The following is a 21,759-nucleotide window of genomic DNA, read 5'->3' on the forward strand; positions in this document are numbered from 1 at the left end:
ATCCAAATATCATACCAGACATGGCTATCACATGTCTGTTTCAGTTGTGGCAAATCTTAAAGTCAAAATAATTTATTTTGGATCAAAATAAGTGTGGCTTCTGTTTATTTTATCAGATGCTTTCTCACAATAATTCACTGTGGTTAAGCTTTTTTTCATCATAGGATAATGAAGAGTTGTACCTAGAACTCTGTAATGTACTAGACACATTGCTAAAATGAGTACATGTCTGATTTTAAAGGATCTTAGTATTTATACAGGATAGAATAAGGAATTCTTTAATTGCAAGTTCACCTAGAAATTGACAAATAAAGCTAGCCATCTCGTAGCTAGATCTTTATTGTTTTTCTTACTAAATGAACTCTGGTGTTCAACTCAGGCCTTATGACAATTATGTAGAATTTAGGGATAAAAATGCAGCCCAACAATCCAGCACTAGAGGTTAATATGGAGAAGATCTCCACAGCCACCATGTATTTGCCCTTTGTGCTCAGGTATGTGGGGACAAAGGACACCCAAACACTGCAAAACATCAACATGCTGAAGGTGATCAGCTTGGCTTCATTAAAAGCACCAGGCAGCTTTCTGGCAAAGAAGGCTACAGTGAAGCTGATGAAAGCTAACAGCCCCATATAGCTTAGGACTATGTAGAATATAACATTGGAGCCTTCATTGCATTGTACAATGATCTGATGAATCTCAGACCACGTATCCAACTCCAAGAATGGTGGACAGACAGACAACCACGCAACACAAATAGCTGTTTGAATGAGAGTTGAGAGGATGATGATTGACCCTACCAAACTCTTCCCTACCCATTTCTGCATTCTGTGCCCTGGTTTGGTAGCCAGGAAGGCCAGAATTACTGTGATAGTTTTGCCCAAGACTGAAGAAATGGCAACAGAGAAGATGATGGCAAACAACACTTGCCGCAGAGTGCAAGACACCATTCTGGGCTGACCAATGAACAGAAAAGAGCACAGAAAGCAAAATAGCAGAGAGACAAGCAGAGTGTAGGTAACACTTCTGTTACTGGCTTTGATAATGGGAGTATTCTGGTGCTGAATGAAGCTCCACAAAACCATAAGGGTTATTAGAGAAAAGGAAATAATAAAAGAAGACAAAATGATTCCCAGGGGCTCATCATATGACAGATAGGTAATCTGTTTGGAGATGCACTGATCCTGATTCTTGTTTGGATGTTGATCCTCTGAGCACTTGACACATTGTTCTGCATCTGAAAGTAATAAATATAATTTAAAAACAGATAATTGTCTTCATAATGAAGATGACTCCACATACCAATATTATGCTATGGCAGGTGAGGAATAGCTGCAAGAGAACACCTCTCCCTTTTAATGCACCTGAAGGTATATGGAGGTCAACATCAAATAATCATTTTCCTCATCCCATGCTTGGAACACTGGTGATGAAATTGAAAAGGCTGTGGATCTGAACACATTTATTGTGCTGGAGCTCATCGTTCTTTCCCATGAGGGTATTTCCTTAGGCACAGAGAAATGCACAGTGTAAATACTGAATTGCCAGCTTTACAAAAGCCCAGCATATACTTGTGCCCACATCTGGCATAAAGAACACACTGCAGAAATAATCCAGTTCAAGACTGCTTTAACTGCCCTGGCGTAATGCTAGGGAATTCTCAGAACTGTAGTTTAGTGAGACATTTAGCCTTTTTTTGTCAGAGAGTTCTGGTGCCAAATTAAACTTAAGATTTGCTTGCCTTTAATAACCTCAGCAAGCAAGACTTTTCTGTGGTCAGGTAGACCAAAATTGTGGCATCTGAACTGCTAAAAGAGAACAGAGGAAACAACCCTTTCTGAGAAACAAGCTGAAAATTCTTTCACTTCCAGATTTTGATGTTTTCCCTTCTTGTCCTTTTGAGACTCTGGGTCTAGTAGTAGTAGTAGTAGTAGTAGTAGTAATAATAATAATAATAATAATAATAATAATAATAATAATATGTTTATACCCTGCTGTTCAGCCAAAAGGCTATCAGAGCGACTTACAAATTGTTTATTAGACTTTTCCCTGCCCTCACTCAGAAGGCAATGCACATTATATACTATAGTCACATAAAACCCATCCAAGAGGCTGCCTTTCACTTTGCATGTCACTAGGCAATCTCAGCTTACCCATCTGGTTTGCAATCATTCCTTCAGGACATTGTAGACAGTCATAACAACAGATCTGTTCCCCTTGGCGGACGATCTTGCTATGTCCAGGATGGCAGCCCTCAACACATCTGGATTGGGGAAGCTTCTATCAATAACCAGAAGGGAAAGTGTTTGTGGGAAGAGCATCTCTGTGTGTTGTTTTTTTCCTTTATGTCTATTATGCTGAAATACACTCCCCCACTCCGTTTCATATAGTAATACTTATGTGCTGGTTGATGTCCTAGAATCCTATTAACATTAACAATAGTTGACTATCTTTTTTCTTGTACTCTCAAACTCACTGGCTTGTAACATCCTTTCATGAGCTGGACACTTACAAGAAGGCATCCTAATGAATTGATTAGGTAATGAATTGACATCTAAGTCAGTGGTACTCAAACATTTTACCCTTGGGGATCCTCCCCCTTTACATCTACAAGTGGGCATTGTGCCTCCCCCAATGTAGTATATAAATAAAAATATTTTGTTTATTAAGTGTGTATTTCCATTCATACATTCATGTGTATTTGTATTTTAACATTTTATAAGGAGATAACATTGTACAAATTAGAACAGTTTTATTTAAGTAAATTCAGTATTTAACTCAACACATGTGTAAATTTTATACATAAAAAATCTGGGAAGAAGAGGAGGAGGAGGGATCAAGCCTTTCAAGTCTTGCACACACGCCCTTGAGTAACTCTCTCTCTTTCTTTCTCTCTCTCTCTCTCACACACACACACGGGGGTCTCACCCCACCAAGGGTGGGGTATAAATACCATGAATAATAATAATAATAATAATAATAATAATAATAATTTAAGAACCACTTAGCTAAGTGATGTCCTGACCACTTTCTGCTCCAAGAAGTATTTGTTCTTGGGCTCAGAAGTGGGGTGGGCAGAAAAATATACAATTCTGCAATTATAACTATGTTCCAAAACACACTGCAGAAATCATCCAGTTTGAGACCATTTTAACTGACCTGGCTCAGTGCTAGGGAATCCTGGGAATTGTAGCTTATTGTGGCACCAGAGTTCTCTGACTGAAGGGTAAGTGTCTCACCAAACCACTGTTCCCAGGATTCCCTAGCATTGGGCCAAGAAAGTTAAAGTGGTCTCAGACTGGATTATTTCTGCAGTCTGTTTTGGATTTATGCCTCTAGTTGGTAGAATTTAAAGACATGATTGTATTAATCAGGAAAATCACTATGCAAAGAGATTTAAAACATTTTTCTTTTGAAGATTAATATAGGCCTAGTACATACCTTCTTGAAGGTCTGGGCTGGTGGCAATGGCTTTTCCGCTGGAGGAAAGCCACAGCCGCCAAACTATGCGGCTTCCCACCAGCAGAAAAAGAAACCACAAAAAGCGGGTTCTTTTTATGCCGTGGCGGTGGTGTAACAAGTGCACCACAGGAGCACTGGCTACGTAAGTGCCATGCAGCACCATAGGGATGCCACACAGTGCTTACATAACAATGGAGGCGCCCATGTATACAGGGAACCACCATTGTTATGTCGCCATGACGTATTAGGGTTAGGGAGCGTGTACATGGTGCGCGCTCCCTAACCCTAATGCTGGCACCGGTACGCCGCTTGTTGGCAGTTTGTACCGTACTATAGTTTGCTAAACCTGGTGGCAAATTTGAGGTATTTGATCCTGATTTTTTTCTGCTTGGTAGAATTGTTTGCAAGAACTTGGCTAACATTCATTCTTGACAAAATCATTCACACCTGGTTGAACTTGTGGTTCCATGTAATGACACTTCCATTAATGGTGAACTCTTTTCCTGCAGGAGCCTGTGGGTTTATCCTTCCAACATGGACTCTGTGGATGGACTGATTGAGAAATGTAACAGTGTTGATGATATCATATCCACTTGCCAGCTCTCCATTTTCATCAAAAAATATTTCTTCTCCAGCACTGTTATTGAAACGGATGTGCTTCAGGAAAGACTGAACCTAGGTTGGAGGATGAAATAAAATTAATTTCCTTGGGATGTGCTAGGTTTTCTACCATCCTTCACAACTAGCTGCTTCTTACCCATTTTAGTAGTTTTAATCATTTTAATTCATGAAAGGTGCCTTGAGCCTCCATTTGCTCTGGGAGCAATTCCAAATAGACCGACAAAATAAGTGAATGAAATAATCATAGATAGTATCATAACCGTGCAGTTGTAAAAAATGACTGTGACTGGAATATGCTACATTATCTGAGGATACATCACTGGTTCCTAATTTTTTGGACAGAATCCAAATCATTGATGACCCAAAAACTCCATCTAGTAACATCTGGTAGAATGTGAAATAGCAAAATATAGAAGGGAAACAAATCATTTTAAAATGCTTATGTTAGATCAGAAGTGCTAGCAACATGAAAAAGAGAACATATGTGGTAATAAGCTAGAATTTTAATATCAAATTCTACCTCCACAAATTCAAAAAGGTAGGTGTTCACAATTTTCCAGTAGTTTTCCTCAAAACCTTTCAAATCCAGGATTCTTTAGATAAAGATCAAGGCTTTCCCTTGACAAAAGATTGTTTAGTTGTTTCTGACCCTATGGAGCAATGCTCATCTCCATTACTTAGCCAAGGGAGCAAGCATTGTCAGAGATGATTTCATGGGCATGTGGCCAGTATGACTACATGGAGTACTGTTACCTTCCCAGTGAAGTGGTACCTTTTCTGTACTTGCACATTTACATGCTTTCAAGCTACTAGCTTGGCAGAAGCTGGGCCTAGTGACAGGCCTAGTCATACGTGGGCATGCTTTACGCAGCTTTCAGCATACGCTGAAAGCTGTGTGGGGAGAAGGGGCAGCGCATCCCATAGGGATGAATGGGGCGCACGTGCGCCACACCACCACCACACTGCTGCGTGCACGAGCCCCATTCATTTAAATGGGGCTCGAGCATAGGTAGTATTTGCTTTACGCAGGGGAATCCAGAACGGACTTATATTTAGTTTAATGTAAAGTACAGTGCACCCTTACTTTACGTGGGGGGTCCGTTCTGGACTCCCCTGCATAAAGTAAGGGCGCACTGTACTTTACATTAAACTAAATATAAATCCAGCTGCCAGTATCTATAACAATTAACTAGAAATCTATTTAAAGCAATGCACATGGTCATGAAAGAGGTGCATTTCAGACCACTTTACAATACCATTCTACCTGGTAATACTGGAATACAAATCTCTGCATTCTCACCACCAGCTGAAGGTTGAAAGATTCTTAATTTTGCAAGGGTCTTGTGCCCAGCAATAAGAGGTTGTTTCTCTCTGTTTGTGCCCTATGTATACTTTTAGAAGTCATTGCAGTAGTGACCTACTACAAAAGAATATCCTTACCTGCCATGGCTGGATGTTTCGAAGGTCCTGTGTCCTTCCCTCTCCCATTGCCTTCTTGTGGGATTTTGATGAAAACATGGCATGGAGGGCATGTGCCACAGCATAAACAGCATTATAGATACTGTAGCTCTGACCAGACATTCTCATTTCAAATACAAATTCAGGCAGATTGCTCAACCTTTCCTGGTTAGTACAATTTCCTACATTTGGTATATATAGATTGTGTGTAGGGAGAGAACAGACAAATACATTGGACCAGAATAAAGTGAAGTAATCAAAGACAGACTGATTAGGATTTAAAGTTTCAAGAAATGCTTTGTATCTTGCCATATCATTTGTATGGAGAGCAAATGACAAAGTACCATTGAAGGATTTGGGTGTGAATACTCCACTATAGAATACAGATGTAAAATCCCACTGAGCTGTTATGATCCAAACCTTCTCTGTTGGCTTCATTCCATCCAATTCACTGAATGACAGAACCATTTGTAAGCCCTCCATTGCTTGTGAATCCCCATGAACAACAATGACATTGGCATCTGTTGACGAGAGAATAGAACTTAATCCTTCCATTTTAGCATTTAGTTCCAGTTTTCCTTCACGATATCCTTTCCAAGGTTCCTTCACTGCTGGAATGATTTCCTTAAAAGCGAGGCAAATATTGTTTTGAAGGAGCTGAGAAAGGAGAGTCTTGAATAGCATTTCTCCACTCTCATCATCTGAAACAATGAGGCCAATCCAGGTCCACCCAAATTGTTTAAGCATCTTGACAATCGCAACATACTGAGGATTGTCATTTGGGATCATCCGATAGACAGAAGGGAACTGAATTTTATCATTCAACACAGGGTCGAAGGAGCCATAACTCAGCTAATGTAAAGAACAGTGATGTTTTAAAAACTAATAGCAATATCCCATTATTTCTGAATTCCATCTGTCTACATCTTGATAACAGGTTTTACTTGTAAGGTTTGAGCAACAAATATTGTAGAGATCAAATGCTTCCTAGTGTTGCAATGTAACCAGAACTACCCAAGGCAAAACTATATATTAGACTGAAGTAGCTAGTTCCAAAATATTTATGGGGGAATGAAATTTTGGAGCAGTGTGGAAGGCTGTATTTATCATAGTCCCCCAAATTGGGGGGGGGGGGGGTGTCAGGGTTGCTTGATCCCCCCAAGGGGATCAAGCAACCCTTAATCCCCTTGGGGGGGATCCCCCTAAGGGGGGGGCTAAGCCTGCCTACTTCCAGGATCAGGACCACCAAGACACCTGGGTAACTGAACCCCCCAAGCAAAAATGTCCTAGTTTCTAGCTATCTTTTCATTCATTTAACGAGATCATGTATATTTTCCCCTTTCCTTGATACATCAATGTTATGGTTGAAATAATTTTATAACATTTTATTTAGTGGTTTGTCATGGGTCTAATCTGCACTGCAGAAATAATGCAGCTTGACACCTCTTAAACTGCCATGGCTCAATATTATGAAATCATGTAGTTTGCTGTGGCACCAGATCTTTCCAAAAGAGAAGGCTAAATATCTCACAAAACTACAGATTGCAGAACTCCATAGCATTAAGCCATGACAGTTAAGGCAGAGTGAAACTACACTAATTCTGCAGTGCAGTTTAGACCACAAACTGCATTAGTTGTTATTGCTGTTGGTGGTAGTAGTAGTAACTATTTTATTTGTTCTTACTGTTTTTAAAACATACAAGTATACAAAAATCATAATGACTGCCTGCCTTAAAAGCAGTTCTGGGGTCCCTGGTGTTTATATTAATCCTGCTCCTGCCTTTGTTCAGTCCCCCCCCCCCCCCCCATTCCCAGCTCCTTTATACTTTCCTTAAATTTCAAATATAATATGCATGCAAAGGCACTTTGGAGTGGTGAAACACCAACAGAATTATTTCCCGACTGTTCTACACCATTGAACATAGACCTATATTTTGATTTCTCTTATCCACACAGAGCCTTTCATCTTTTTAAAAGAGAACTGTGGTCAAATGCATCTGCTTAGTATGAAGTCTTCTCTAGATATGATCAGGATTTTTGCTGAGCCAAACTAAGCAGAGCTGTTGAGCATTGCCAGGCCTTGCTGAAAATTGTTCCCATTCTCCACTGTTCCTTGTACTTGCGTTATGAATTTGTATACAAATACCTGTGGGATCTTATAGATGTTTAAGATGTGGGGCATCTGCCTGGAATTATGAGCACCAAGTCCTCCAATGATGGCTGTTAACTTGTATTTTCTGTTGCACATGTAGTTAAGAGGACTCCCCCGTAAGGTGAAAAGGAGACTCATGGTCCCAAAACTTGTTCCCATTTGATTATAAGCATTTTGAATGGTGATGTATTCCAGTGTGTGGTTGGGTAAGATATAAGGATTTTTGTTGATCTCTTCCATGGCAAATGAAAACACAAGGATCTGGTGGTAGTATTTGGGTAGCATGCTGCAATAGATTGTAACATGGTCTTAGCTCTCATTCATGCAAGCACATCATTTTAATTACTGTTTACGCAATGGGCTTAAAATGAATTCAGACTTGTGTATACTTAAAAGAGACATTCCCTATTAGTGGGATATAAGTAACGTATACACTAACTTTGAAGATGTTACTTTCTAAGTATAACTAAGCCTGTATCCAGCCTTCTAACTCTGATATTCTTGTACATTATTTTTCTTTGCCTTAATTCCTTTCCCGAAACTCTTGAAAACACTCTGTGACTGAGCCATGTTATTGGCAGGGGATTTATATAATAGGCCTTGTCCTCATATGATACAGTCCACATTAAAAATGCATAATATCATAAATATATAGAGAGTGCCCAATATTTTTTTCTCCTTTCTCCTTTCTCCTTTCTTCCTGAAACAAAAATGAAGAACACAGAGTTTTTTGGGAAAGGACAGGCAATCTCTTTCCCTCCAGATTTTATTGAACTACAACATCAGTCATCTCTAATGTTTGTTCTTGCTCACTGAGGCTGATGGAAAACAGAGGCCCACAACATGTTGTCAATTGTAGGTTTCTCATCCCTCACCAATGGCTTCAGCACCTCAGCTGCAATAATCTAACAGAGTGATATCCCCGTTCTACATTTATGTGATAATATTTATACATAATTACAATTCCACCTAATACACAATGTGTAAAATGCAAAATGTTGAATACATTATCAAATAGAAGAAAGTACATTTTTGTATAAAAAGAGCTACCTACTATCCATTTATTATTTTCTGTGGCATTCTATTAAAAGGAAGCTCGTTCAATAAAGAAATCAAAAAACTGACAAATTCACCAATGACCATATCCTCTTGAAAGCCAAATAAATCCTTCTCAACTTTTGTCCTCCAATCACATCCATAGTTCCATTTTTTGCTGACAATATTGGGGAGATGTATCAGAAAAAGTAGGATCAGCAGTAGTATCATTCTAAACATTATTTGATTTCGGGCCCAACCTCAGTGAAGCGTATTCAGTCTCAGAAATTCACAAAACACCAGGACTACAGAGATCCACAGTGCTCAAACTAGCTTACAAGTGATGTTGAAAATCTTTACAGGTTAAACAGACTTTACTGTCTCATAAACTCTAGTCTGCTCTCTCAAACATCTGCTTAATAAAACCTTGAGTATCTTCTGTTAACTCCCAAGAGGTATGTCTACCAGACTATTTTGAAAATATTCTTTATAGACAAGGCGGAATACGGTTGTTGCTCCTGTAGTGGATTCATTTACACCTGAGGTTTCCTGATAGCCCTGTGCTAAATTTTCTTCTTGACAATAATTGTGATAATTGTAGGGTAGAAAAATTCCCTTTCCAGTATTCTCAACGATCAGTAAAACTGATGAAAATTTAGTCATGTGTTTTCTGTCCAGTAGTTTGGATCCAGACATAGTCATAGTTAGAGTAGATCAATTGAAATGAATGCTACTCACTAGTCGGTGTGGTATAGTGGTTTGAGTGTTGGAAAGAGGGGCTATGCAGGCCCGCACTTTGTGCCGGCATGTGGGCAGGGTGAGGGCTGAGTGGCAGCAAGCTCCAAGACCAAACGATGATGCCCAGGCACCATTTTGGTGTGCGCTGTTCTAGATGGGGTGAGCCATGATGACATGCTGGGCACACTGGCCTGCTTATGATACCATTTCCAGGGAGCTAAAAAGAAGCCGCTTTTTGCAGCTTCTTTTTGCTCCCTTCAGGGACTGGATCGGTGCAGCTGTGTGTAGACTCGAGGGCAGTTAATCACAAACTCTAAGTATGACTTGCCTCATTTTCAGGAGAGCTCAACTTATTGCATTTAATGCTCATGCATTACAGGCCTTGAGAACATCTTGAGGATCTCCATCAAAGAAAGGGAAATACAGTTTTGAACCAGCAGGATGGCTATAGGAGTATAGAACCTGGAGTACTGTAGAAATTGTGGGACTCCAACTTCCATTATCCCTGACCTTTGGCCACATTGATTGAAGTTGATGAGATTTGGAGGCCAACAAAATCTGACCTTCCAAAGGATCCCAATTCCTCGCTATGAGTTTTAATGATTCCATTTCAAATGATAAAAAAGGAATTAATTATTTTTTCCATTTGTACCCAAGTATAAGCCATCAGAATTACCCTTTCAGAAGTTGTGTTGCTTTTTACATAGCAAAGTTTTACTTAACAGCTGTTTAATAGGTCTTCAGAGCATCTATTGAAAAGAAACTTATTCAAGAAAAGTGCACGTAAGGAGACAAATTCACCAAGAGCAACCCTATTTCCCCTTTATCTGCTAACCACATTTGTCCTTCTGGTCCTTGCAGGCAGTGCGTGGCAGTTATAATGGCAATGACATTCATCTCACTCTATGAAAAACCTGGCCAGAGACACACCTGGACACATACATTTTGGAAAGCAAACAGAACACCTGGACTACCAGGACCCTCAGTCTTCCTTTTACGAAGTACACTGAAATCCAGAAATGTTACTATTTCACCAGTCTGGCCCTTCAATAGTCTTTGATCAACCCTTGTTTCTCTTCAGTTAAACTAGGGTTCTCACTTTAAACATGGTTCATAGAGCGGATTATTTCACTATTGTATGAACTGGATTCTTCTGTGTTTGTGGCTCCATGATAGCTTTGGGATAAAATCACTTGACAAAAAATTGACTAATTTCTGAACTTAATTGTAAAGTAATTCCCACTTGGATTCGATCTGAAGTAATCCCTACTCAGCCATGGAAACCCATTTTGTTATCTTGTGCAAATCACACTCTTTCAACCTCAGAGGAAGGCAGTGGCAAACCTCTTCTAAAGCTATCCTGCCAGAAAAACCCCATGCTAAGTTTGTCTTAGATTCACCATAATTCAGAAATGATTTGAAGACAAACAACAACAATCCATTGCAAGTAATATTTTACTTCCAGATTCTGAGAACTAAGAATTCTTCTACTGAAGAAATGCCTTGATCAGGAACTACTATGTCCTTGCCTTTTTAAAGGTGGTGTGAAGAATGTACAGGCAGCAGTATAGCAGTAACAGGAACAGACATAACTTCCCATGTTCTCAGTTCTCACTCACTCACAAGTTCTCATTCACTCCCACACTTTTTGCAAAAAGGTCAACAATGTGTGATCAGAGAATATCTTAGATGAGAGAATACCTTTTACTTCCCATCACAAAACATCCTGTCAGCCTTTATTTCATATTGCATTTCCTCTACTGGACCCAGAATTTCCTTTCATGAAAATTCTCCGTATTGTACGTCATACACACTTTCCTGTAGTGAAGTAACAGATTGCACATGTAATGTCACAGCTTGCATACATATCTTGATTGTGTTCATGGCAGCTAGTCCTGATAGACTGTGATGGTCATTGTAGTCTCCCAATAGCTCAAGAAAGATGGTAGGGGAAAAGATGCCCTTTTCCCTCATAGTCCACTGTTTGGTCACAGAATTATTTCATTTTCTCTTGCAGTTGTTCACCTCATGCTTTTTTATTTCACAGTGGCTGTTATCCTGCATTGTAGTTATGGATTCACCTAGCTGTTCTGTATTCACCTATGCTATATATTCATGATCATATGGCACTATTGCCACACTTGCAAATGCCAGCCAGAACTTAGCTTAAACTTGAGGGAGCTACTTCAGGTGATAGAGGTCTGCAGAATGGGCAAGTAGGGAGCTTGAGAATGCAGGGTCACACAATGGCTCAGGGGTGGGAGGATACTAGCCACATCATCCTGAAACACCCCACTCAACCATGCCACAGATCTCCATGACATGGAATGGCTCCAAGTTTAAGGTGGGTTCATGCAACATCAGACCTATAGAGGTGCTTAGCCTACACCTTTCTGCCAATGCATTCAGGCAGTTTACAGTCTTAAAATCAGGTCTCATAGTTTAACAGGGAAAGGGGGAAAGACAAAAACTCAAACAAATTTCAAGTACCACACGGCCAACAATGAGCTAAATGGCAACTAGGTCCCATAGAAAATGACAAAGTGGGTATTGTAGTCTCAGCTCTTCTGTAAAGTTGTGGAAATATAACGGTGTCTGATGGAGGCATGTTTGGGAGGAAGAGCCTTGAGAAGCAGTTGTCGTCGGTTTCTCCAGGCACCACAAAGCAGACAATCTTTCATGCCCAAATGGCAATAATGGCCATGATGCAGAAACCTAAACTAATGAAGAAGAACTTGGTGAGGGGACTTTCATGTGAACGCAGCTCATACGGAAGTATCTCCAGGAAGGTGACATACAAGAAAGTCCCTGCTGCTATTCCTTCAAGCACAGCTTGAGCCAGGCTGCTCCCATCGCTGTTGGAAAGTGAGACGCCAATGCCCACGCTGATCCCAGCAGGAGACATCAGAGCAAAGACCACCAAGTAGAGCAGTCTCCACCGGACCTTGGTGCCACTCTGCACCAACTTAAGTGACAAGCTAAAGACAACAATGGCCTTGTGAATGAGCACTGCTAAACAAAGCTGAATTGCTGCCGTGACCTGCTTCTGAACACCAATAGCTAGGCCCTCAAAGACAGAGTGGAAGGATAAGGAGAGGAAGAGCACAAATGCGCGGAAAGAGCTGTGAGATTCTGGAGGGTCCTTGTGACTGTCTTGACTTTCATGGTCACCATGAGCATGTACAGCCTGGGGACAGCAGTGGAGCACTATGCTCTCGATAATAAACACCAGGAAGAAGCCAAGTGAGATTATGAGCTCCCCAAATGGGTATGCCTGCCAAAGAAAGAGAATTTGCAGTAAATAAAATGTACTGTAATTTGCAGAAGCACACCATGCTATTCTGTTGCACCGAAAAAAGACTAACCATAACCACTAATCACAAAGAGTAAGAGTTAGTTGAAGACTTACAAATTTAATATAGGATCCTGTTATGTGCAACTGCTGCATTAGATAAGGAAATCATGAACATTTATGCAATAATCAATGTATTAGTCTTTAGGGTGCACAAGAATAAGTGTTGGTTTCATATCACTATTTTGATGTTTTCTTTCTTTTACAAGCCCAGTGGCAGGCAGATTAAATATACTTGCTGCTTTAATCCATTACTTTACCCTGACAATTCAAAGAGCTACACAATTAAGTATGAACACATAGCAATGCTGTAGATTAAAAGGCTGCTGTTGTTCAAACATCATCTTTCCATGGCAGTTGGCAAATGGGTCCTAATGCTACTCCAGAATCTATTCATGATACATGTCATGGTTGTGCATCACTTGAAAAAACACAGAGGGTTTTTACAACCTGCTCATCTAGCCATAACTGCAAAAAACAGCAACAGATTATTATTTTTAGTCTACTGGTATCAATGTTAAGGTTGCACCAGCAGATGGAGGTCAAGAACATCTACTAGCTGAATTACTTCCTCTTCTCAATGTTTGCAGTACTAACATCACTGCCTTGTGGGGAGACAAATATGTTCATGCTTCAGTACAAACAGGAACATGTAAAAAAAAATAGTTGTACACCACCAAAAAGGAAGGTTTCACATGTATGTACTGGCAGTGGCTGAATGTCAACTAACAGCTAAACTGTAGATGGGAAATCTTTGTTTTTCTGTGAACCAGTCACTTGCATTTTGATATGCTCCACTGCCTCTTACACCTTGAGAGCTACATCTGCACTGCAGAAATAATCTAAGTTGATACCAATTTAACCTCCCTGGCTCATTGCTAGGGAACTCAGGGAACTGTAGTTTTGTGAGACATTTAGCCTTCTCTATCAGAGAACTACAGTTCCCAGAATTTTATAGCACTGAGCCAAGAAAGTTAAAGTGGTGTCAATCCAGATTATTTCTGCAGTGGAGATGCAGCTGAGGTAGTGCATGCTTTGGTTGCATCTTTTCAGGAAAATAAATAAATGTGACACAGTCCTTTTAAAGGCTATGAGGAGGTATACATTTGCAGTATTTGACTAGTGTTAAAGTCAGTAGCCTTAAAAAGAAGAGATGTTTTAGGAAATAAATATTTCCATCTTAATATTCTTTAGGTATGCCTTTTTAAAACTCCGTTCTTCAATCTAAAAAAAGGTGATTAATTCATTTAAACAGCTAATCAAAACCAAACAGAAATATAACCACAGCAATCCTTCAGAACAGAACAATCAAGGTAAGAGTTTTAAAGTTTGCTGTGGTTTCTGTTCTGCTTTCAGAAATACCGTAACCACATGTGAGCAGGGCCATCAAGATTAAAATAGAGTAAAGAGTATGAAACCAACAAAGAACAAGCTTGAGAATTTAATCTTACTCAGAGCTTGAAACTTAAGTTAAAAATTAATTTATTATATTAACTTCTTCCAGTTTAACAATGATAAAAACCTTGCTATAATCATTTTAACATCCACTATGTTAAATGTTTTACTAGTAATGATTTACTAGTGATATAAATCTTCATGTATTTCATTCTTGCATGTATGAACAATTTCAAATATTTTCTTCCCACTAAGTATGATTATCAGAACTTGCATGCATTTTTGTTGGATACAATTTTGCCTCATACACACTATTTGCAAGCAATTTCCTCCCTGGAATACAATATAATGAAATTTCTTTCCCCTGCTAATATGTTGCCTTCAGGGGGAATCACTTTGCCCACTATTCACATTTTGCATACATTTCTTAACAGTAGAATTCACTGAATAATTTGTAAAACTGATAATTGCAGTGGGCTGTTCTTATCCATGGGCTTGCCATCCATGGATTTGAGCCTCCGTGGATGATAAGCCCCGTTGTTTTTAATGGAGGCCATACAAAACAATAGGACTTGAGGTCTTGTTTTTTTGTTATCCACGGGGGGAGGGTCTGCAACGGATCCCCCATGGATACAAAGGGACAACTGTACAAAGAAAGACTGAGGCTTCATTTGCATATTCTTCCAAAAATGGAAAATTAAATATGTTTGCATGAAAACAAAACAAAAAAATGAATTCCTCTCCTATTCCTAGATTTGATTGTACAGCCCTTGAGACACTTACATCAGAATCATCATCAGCTTCAGAGGTGTTGTTCTGCTTGTGTATGATATTCCCCTGTATGTAAACACAACAGCAGAGTTAGATTCATTTTAGATGCAAAAGAAATGCAAACAGTGCAGTGATGGTGGCAGAAGGAAGCTGTACACTGATTTAAAGCAGTCTGCCCTCCCCATTTGTGGCTTTTACTTTTGCAGATTTGCTTATTCACAGATTTGATTAATATGCTCTCTCTAGGTCGTCCAGACTGACTCTGCCAGATGTTAACCATAGAATCACACTGGAGGACTTAGACGTTCCTAGGAGATTATCACATGGAGGATGTGATAGGGATGGGATTGCTCTTCTGTCCTTATCCCATCCATGACCCAAGTGGAAATGATTGTGCAAATCACTTTCACACTGCAATCAGCTGAAAAGCGCTTTCAGCTGTCATGGTATTAGTGGATTACGTCATTAATACAAAAGACTGCAAATGACGTCTGAAAGTGCTTTCAGCTGACAGCTAAAAGCGCTTTTCATCTGGCTGCAGTGTGAAAGTGATTTGCACAATCACTTTCATTCGCACTTTCCTGCCGGGTCAAGTGTGACGGTCTTTCCTGTGATCAGACGGGAAGGGTGGGACAATGATGTCCCTTCCCTCATGTGATAGTTTCCCTAAACAAAATACTTTTCTAGGCATTTGTAGATCTTCCAGCACTATTCTATGGTCAGTTTCAGGCAGATGATGGCCATAGAATTGCTCTGAAAGACCTAGAGATTCCATGAGAGGTGTTTTCTCAAGTATTATTATTATTTATTTATTTATTTATTTATTTATATAGCACTGTAGATTTACACAAAAAAACCTTAGTGTTTTTCATTTGTGGTTTTTCCATTTTTGCACGGGTCTTGGACCCCTAACCAAAATGAATGTGGAGGGACCACTACATTCAGAATCTAAATTTAGCTTTTTCAATTGTGAATTGTTTGCACGTTGCAAGTGACATTTCATTTTCAAGAATGGTTCATGTTTCCTTCCAATCCATACCATAACTGACTGTCATCAGAATCACAATACAGAAGGGGTATGTGTAGGTGAGAAATCAGATTGAGATGGAAATATGATTTCGCCTTATAACAGTTCTTTCTAGTCCAGTAGAATGGATTCAGAGTAGTGGAGAAGTTTCCCATCATTTGCTATCTAATCCATCTAAACTTGGAAATACTAGCAATTGAAGGTAGGACCTTCTGCGCAGTGATAGCTGGTAGCTTCCATGTCAATGGGGCAATCAGTCCAACTGATATTCTTTCCTAAACTTCACAATAGTTAGCAAAGCAGCTGAACCTACATTAGGGCTAGTTTTCAGTATCTTTGACAGCTCTTGTATAAAACTCAGAAAGCTTTCACTGTCCCACCAACATGGAGGCCTTCAACACCACTTCTTCCACATTTGAAGCAGCTTATCCACCACTCAGCTATGGCCCCTTGGATTTTTCAAGGAAAATCTAAAATAGGAGGCCCCTGCGATGGCACTCACCTGTCGCTGCCGCTTTTTAATTTCCTCTTGGATGTCTCCCAAAGCATCAGCCACCATGTGCATTATACAAGCACCCAGGAAAACACCAGCAGCAAAGCAGCCTATACAACTAAGGATGCGCCGATGCTTCCCTAAAAGGAATGAATAGTGGGGGGAAAGAGGGAAAGATGTTACTCCAGAGGTGCATTTAGTAAGAATTTAGGTGTGTCTGTTAATATCCTGAAGAATTGGTACAGTTATTCAGCTGCCCTGAGCTCATATGAGAAAGGGCAGAGTAGGGATGGAAATAATATTCACTCATGTTTTTTGAGTGTGGGGGGAAAAAACAAGAAGAAGAATCCTGGACTGGACTAATGATCATCTTTGCATTTCAAGACTTAGTCTGCATCAAATTCACAAGCAATTGTTTTGCACAGTAAGCAGCCTTTTCCGCAAAGAAAAAAGTAGTTTCCACAGAGAAAACAGCATTTCCGGTGCAGAAAGGGTTGTTTTCCGTGCAAAACCATGATGTGCAAATTCTGTACATAATAAATCCTGAATAGTGGTGTATTTGCATTCCTGATAGCAAATGAAATTTTGGGCAAATGTGTTTTGAGCATACAGTAGACACTGTAATGGAGGGGAGGGATTTTATCAGTGAATGCTGGCCTTAATGAAAATGAAAGAACTGAAGGAGGTGGGAAAGAGCATCTGACCCAGATCCAACGTTTTGCAAATTTAACATACTTAAATAAAGCAGACCAGGATTGGTCTTTTCATACAAGTAGCCTGACAGGTCCAGCCTTCAAACTGCTGTAGACTAAAGTACAGATGGAATGAACAAACTGCTTATTTTTAATCTAATAAATGTAAGACTTATCAACACCTCAAATGCTGGTAATATGCAGCTTTCCACGTCATCCCTTAATATGCATCTCATCCATCTGTATTTGCAATCACATCCATCTGCCTTCCACCAGCAGGCTGACTTCAAAAATTGTGGAAAGGACAACTTAAAGGTTTCCTATCAATCACATATTTTTCCAGTTTACTCCTGATCTATCATTTCTCTGTATCCCATGACAACTTTGATTTGTAAATCCTTAAAGATAGGAACATGAAATAAGGAAGTTAGAAAAGCATTGTGCACTTCAATACTGTAATGATAATTTGCTTTGTGGGCTTAATAGAGTTGATGGGGGATGAAGATCAGGAGTAGACTGGAAAAATATGTGGATAGCAACTCTTATCATCCCCCCAAATACTGAGACAGTTTCTTGTCAAACATGAACACTGGTCTCCCCTCCCCCGCCATCTTAATGATGGGGGGATGATGGGAGTTGCTATCCAAAACTTGAAGAACATGAAGTTGTTTTCTCCTGAAATGAACAAGTGACACCAAGAGATCACAGCAAAACCTTTGCAATGTAGAACTGTAGTCTGATAACTTTTTATATTTGTGCACAAAGCTGTTCTGACAGTTACATTACATCCAACCCATTCCGAAGATCAAATGCCCATCCTTCCACCAATTTCTCACCTCTGGCCATGTTGAACTGGAACCATCTGACCTGGGATGGGATGAGGCCACAAAGGAGTGTGATCACCAACACACCAGCCAAGCAGCCGATTTTCACTGCCAGCAATTGATCCATCTTTGCAAAGTACGATATGTAGATTTTAAGAGAAACAGAAACAGCTAAAGCGAATCCCTGCCTTGGACTGATATGTGCTTGTCTCCTTTCAGCTCAGCCTGACCAGGAATCTTCTCATAACTCGAATATAGCCTGAGAGAAATCCACCAGGCTTCACATTCCCATGGCTGAATAATCTTCTGCCTTCAGAGTTACTGGAGGAACAAATGTCAGGGGAACAGTTTCATACCCATACAGGCTTCAAAAACCACACATTGACAAATGGCAAGGTCATAAGCAACTAGATGCCCCAGTTGTGGCCAGAAGTATCACTTCCTTCTTCAACTTCTTCAAGCTTCAGTTATACTTCCTGATACTCTCTTCTCTCTATGTTGCTATTCACCATCTCACTGTTCCATCCACTCTTCCATTGGCCTTGCACAAGCCTTGCCTCTTCCATTTCACTTGTCTTCCTTCTCTTTCCTATCTTCCTCTCTCCACCTTTCTCCTTCCTCTGCTTGTTTCCATCCCAGCTCTCTTCTGTTCCTTGCCACCTTCTTAGAAGCCTGTGAGTAACCATCCAGATACTCCAAACAAGGAAGCCTCCCGCCTTCTTAGGTGTCCCAGCCCATTCCAATCCCTTCATTATGTAAATACATAATGACTTTCATAGTAAACAGTCTGCAAGAGACTTTCAACATTAACTTCAGGTCACTAGGCCACGGCAGGTAAAGTCAAGGGCTCCACCTCAAGTTTTCGATAAAAACAATCATTAAAAAATGGGAGTTTGTTGATCCAGCTAAAGATTGCAATATTGAGAACTGGCCTCCTACTGGTGGGTTGGGACCAGTGTGTGGATCATATAAGTGACACCATTCCTGTTCCTGTTATTATTAACTTCATTTATGCATTGCTTTTTCTGCAAACCAGGACTCACAGTAGCTTACCAATTAAAACAAGTACATTTATAATTAAAAGAGACAAAACAGCAACATTAAGTGATGGACAACACTAATAATTATTTAAAACATACAATTAAAATGCTTTAAAGGGTAGTTTTAAAACAGTGGCTTGTGCTCTATATCAGCTACTTAGTAAAAAAAAAAAAGAGGCAATGTGGTGTACTGGTTTGAGCGTAGGTTGGACTAAGACCCTGGAGACCAGGTTTTGAATCTCTGCTCAGCCATAGAAACCCTTAGGCAACTCATGATCTCTCAGCCTCAGAGAGAGGCAAAGGCAAACCTCTCTCTGAAAAAATATTGCAAAGAAAACCCCAGGATTAGGTTCACCTTAGAGTAACTATAAGTTGGAAATGACTTGAAGGCACACGCCAAAAATACTTGGCTAAATATACTTAACTAAGGGCCAAAACAGACAACCCTAAAGGGGTGGCATGATGCCGCCCCTTTGAGCATCAGATCGGGGCCATGGTAACCACATGCCACAGCCCCGATCTGGCTATTTGCCAGCTCAAAAAGAGAGGGCAAAATGCTGTTCCAACAAATGGATGTCCTTTCAGCCGCCACCACAGCTTTGGGGCAGTCCTATGGCGTATGGTGTATAAACGCTGCACCGCTGGAGTGTCACAATGCTGTCTACCATCTGGACAGGCGGGCAGCATGACAAATGCATTTGGTGCACTAGCTTTAAGTGTGCCAAGGCATTCCTGTGCCTCAAGATTCAAGGCTGAGTTGAGGAGCACACCAAACTGCAAACCTGAGTCTTGGGGTGGAAAGGGGGTTGTAATAGTATCCAGCACAAGCTGAGTATCTATTTCCTGATCTACATTTTGACTTCATTTGGTTTCAGGAGTGAGCAAATATATATTGTACAAAAATCATCAGAAACAGAATTGCTTAGTAATACAGTACCTGTTCTGTATACAGAAGATATCAAGAATCAGGTAACGTGATATGTAAGACTAACCAGAATGGATTAGATAAGTTTGTACTTCAGGATGGAATAACTGTTGAATTCTGACTCGTATCTCTTACCAGAAAAAGCAGTCCTCGTAAGGGATACTCTAACTGTAGCACATCACTGAAGTATACAATGCCACACACATCTAATAAAATCCAGCAAAATCTGGGGAAATTACAGTACAGAAATTCTGCACAGTGAAAAGCTCCAGCCATTAAAGGGAAGTGAAAAAGCCAAGCTTGCTTTGGGAATATTTAAATTTAAGAAAACTGAAACCAAGAAATATGCTGATTATTGTCAGTCAAGAGGCTGAAATATTAATAGAGTTTGGAAGACAAGGCAATGCATTTGCTTTTAATATTTGTGAAGTACTGCACTCCACACCATTCCTGTTTTAATAGTTTCATTATATGATGCCCATTATATGATTCTATGCAGTAAGGGATTTGTTATTGTTGCGATGTAGCTGTAGAAATAGGAATCTGCCCTATGCTACACAAGGATCAAATTATCTGTACAGGCTGAGTCTCCCTAATTTGGAAATTCAAAATTGGAAATATTTCAAAAACCAAAACTCATTTCATGTGTGGCTGACATAATAACATTTTTGCTTTCTGATGGTTCAGCGTACACATACTTTGTTTCATGCACAAATTTATTAAAAATAGTTTATATAAAATAACCTTCAGACTATGTGTTAAGGTATATATGAAACAAAAAATGAATGTTGTTTTTAGATTTGGATCCCATTCCCAAGATATCTCATTATGCATGTAACCAGCCAAGGCTTCTAGCATACAGGTATTTATATGCTACTTGATTGCCTGCTTGTTATTTTGTCATGTTTAAGATTTACAATTGCTTAACGGTTAAGCCAAATTGTTTTGTTCTTAAGTTCTTTCAGTCTGACTTGTAACAGATTAAACAATGTTTTTAAATTTTAAAATACCAATGTAGAGTAAATGGATTAGTGTAAACAAAAGGGGTCTTGTGGCATTCTCAAAGGTCTACTCTGCATTGCAGAAATAATGCAAGTGGTGATTCAAACCCTGGTATCCCTAGTCCAGCACTCAAGCTACTGCACCACAGTGGCTCTCAATTGTGTTGTTAGGAGCCTCTAAACTTCCCCACTTCATTCATATTCATACACACACACATCTGTGATACATATATGGTGGGTGTGTATGGGGGGGGGGGGACAGTAAATCCAGTTGCTTGAACCAGAGAAAAATTCTTGAATCAAGCCATGGACACTCCATGTCAATTCTCTGGGAAATCCCTTCAACTAAGGTTTACTCCAGTTAGCATCATAGTTGGAAGATACCACAAGGGCTATCCAGTCCAAGCCCCTGCCATGTAGGAAGGCACCATCAAAGCACTCCCAGAAGATGGCCATCAAGCCTCTGTTTAAAAATCTTGAAAGGAGACTCCATCACTCTCCGAAGCAGTGTGTTGAACAGTTCTTACCATCAGGAAGTTCTTTCTAATGTTTACATGGAATCTCTTTTCCTATCACTCAAATCCATTGCTCTTCATCCTATTATCTGTTGAGCAGCAGAAAACAAGCTTGTTCCATCCTCAATATGGCATATTTAAGCATGGCTAATATGTCCTCTCTTAACCTTCTCTTCTCCAGATGAAACATATCTAGCTCCATATTCTGCTCTTCATAGGGCATGGTTTCCCAGTTGGGACTAGCAACTGGATTTAGGC

General features: G+C 39.9%; 2 protein-coding genes across 2 annotated transcripts; both read right to left on the reverse strand.

Moving 5' to 3' along the window:
- Positions 1 to 329: 329 nt before the first annotated feature.
- Positions 330 to 6,320, reverse strand: LOC149303913 (vomeronasal type-2 receptor 26-like). The gene is made up of 5 exons (XM_089480876.1): positions 6,308 to 6,320; positions 5,524 to 5,723; positions 3,910 to 4,137; positions 2,154 to 2,280; positions 330 to 1,237 (listed from the first exon to the last, which is right to left on the reverse strand). The coding sequence occupies exons 1-5, from the start codon at positions 6,318 to 6,320 to the stop codon at positions 330 to 332; spliced, it is 1,476 nt and encodes a 491-aa protein (XP_089337002.1).
- Positions 6,321 to 11,036: 4,716 nt separating this feature from the next.
- Positions 11,037 to 18,297, reverse strand: LOC149303914 (zinc transporter ZIP2-like). The gene is made up of 4 exons (XM_089480527.1): positions 18,033 to 18,297; positions 16,514 to 16,644; positions 14,997 to 15,050; positions 11,037 to 12,740 (listed from the first exon to the last, which is right to left on the reverse strand). The coding sequence occupies exons 1-4, from the start codon at positions 18,145 to 18,147 to the stop codon at positions 12,144 to 12,146; spliced, it is 897 nt and encodes a 298-aa protein (XP_089336653.1). The 5' UTR covers positions 18,148 to 18,297; the 3' UTR covers positions 11,037 to 12,143.
- Positions 18,298 to 21,759: the final 3,462 nt, after the last annotated feature.

Source organism: Sceloporus occidentalis, unplaced genomic scaffold (genome assembly GCF_023333645.1).
Source record: "Sceloporus occidentalis isolate IW3139 unplaced genomic scaffold, rSceOcc1.0.p SCAF_14, whole genome shotgun sequence".
NCBI classification, from domain to species: Eukaryota; Metazoa; Chordata; class Lepidosauria; order Squamata; family Phrynosomatidae; genus Sceloporus; species Sceloporus occidentalis.

Excerpts from the sequence above, each read along its gene's own strand:
- LOC149303914 (XM_089480527.1), bottom strand. The coding sequence starts at position 18,147 with ATGGATCAATTGCTGGCAGTGAAAATCGGCTGCTTGGCTGGTGTGTTG. Across the intron at positions 16,645-18,032 it reads CCAGTTCAACATGGCCAGAG|GGAAGCATCGGCGCATCCTT; the intron begins GTGAGAAATTGG and ends CATTCCTTTTAG. Across the intron at positions 15,051-16,513 it reads TTAAAAAGCGGCAGCGACAG|GGGAATATCATACACAAGCA; the intron begins GTGAGTGCCATC and ends GTTTACATACAG.
- LOC149303913 (XM_089480876.1), bottom strand. Across the intron at positions 2,281-3,909 it reads GGAACCACAAGTTCAACCAG|AAGCTTCCCCAATCCAGATG; the intron begins GTGTGAATGATT and ends GGTTATTGATAG. Across the intron at positions 1,238-2,153 it reads AATGATTGCAAACCAGATGG|ATGCAGAACAATGTGTCAAG; the intron begins GTAAGCTGAGAT and ends TATTACTTTCAG.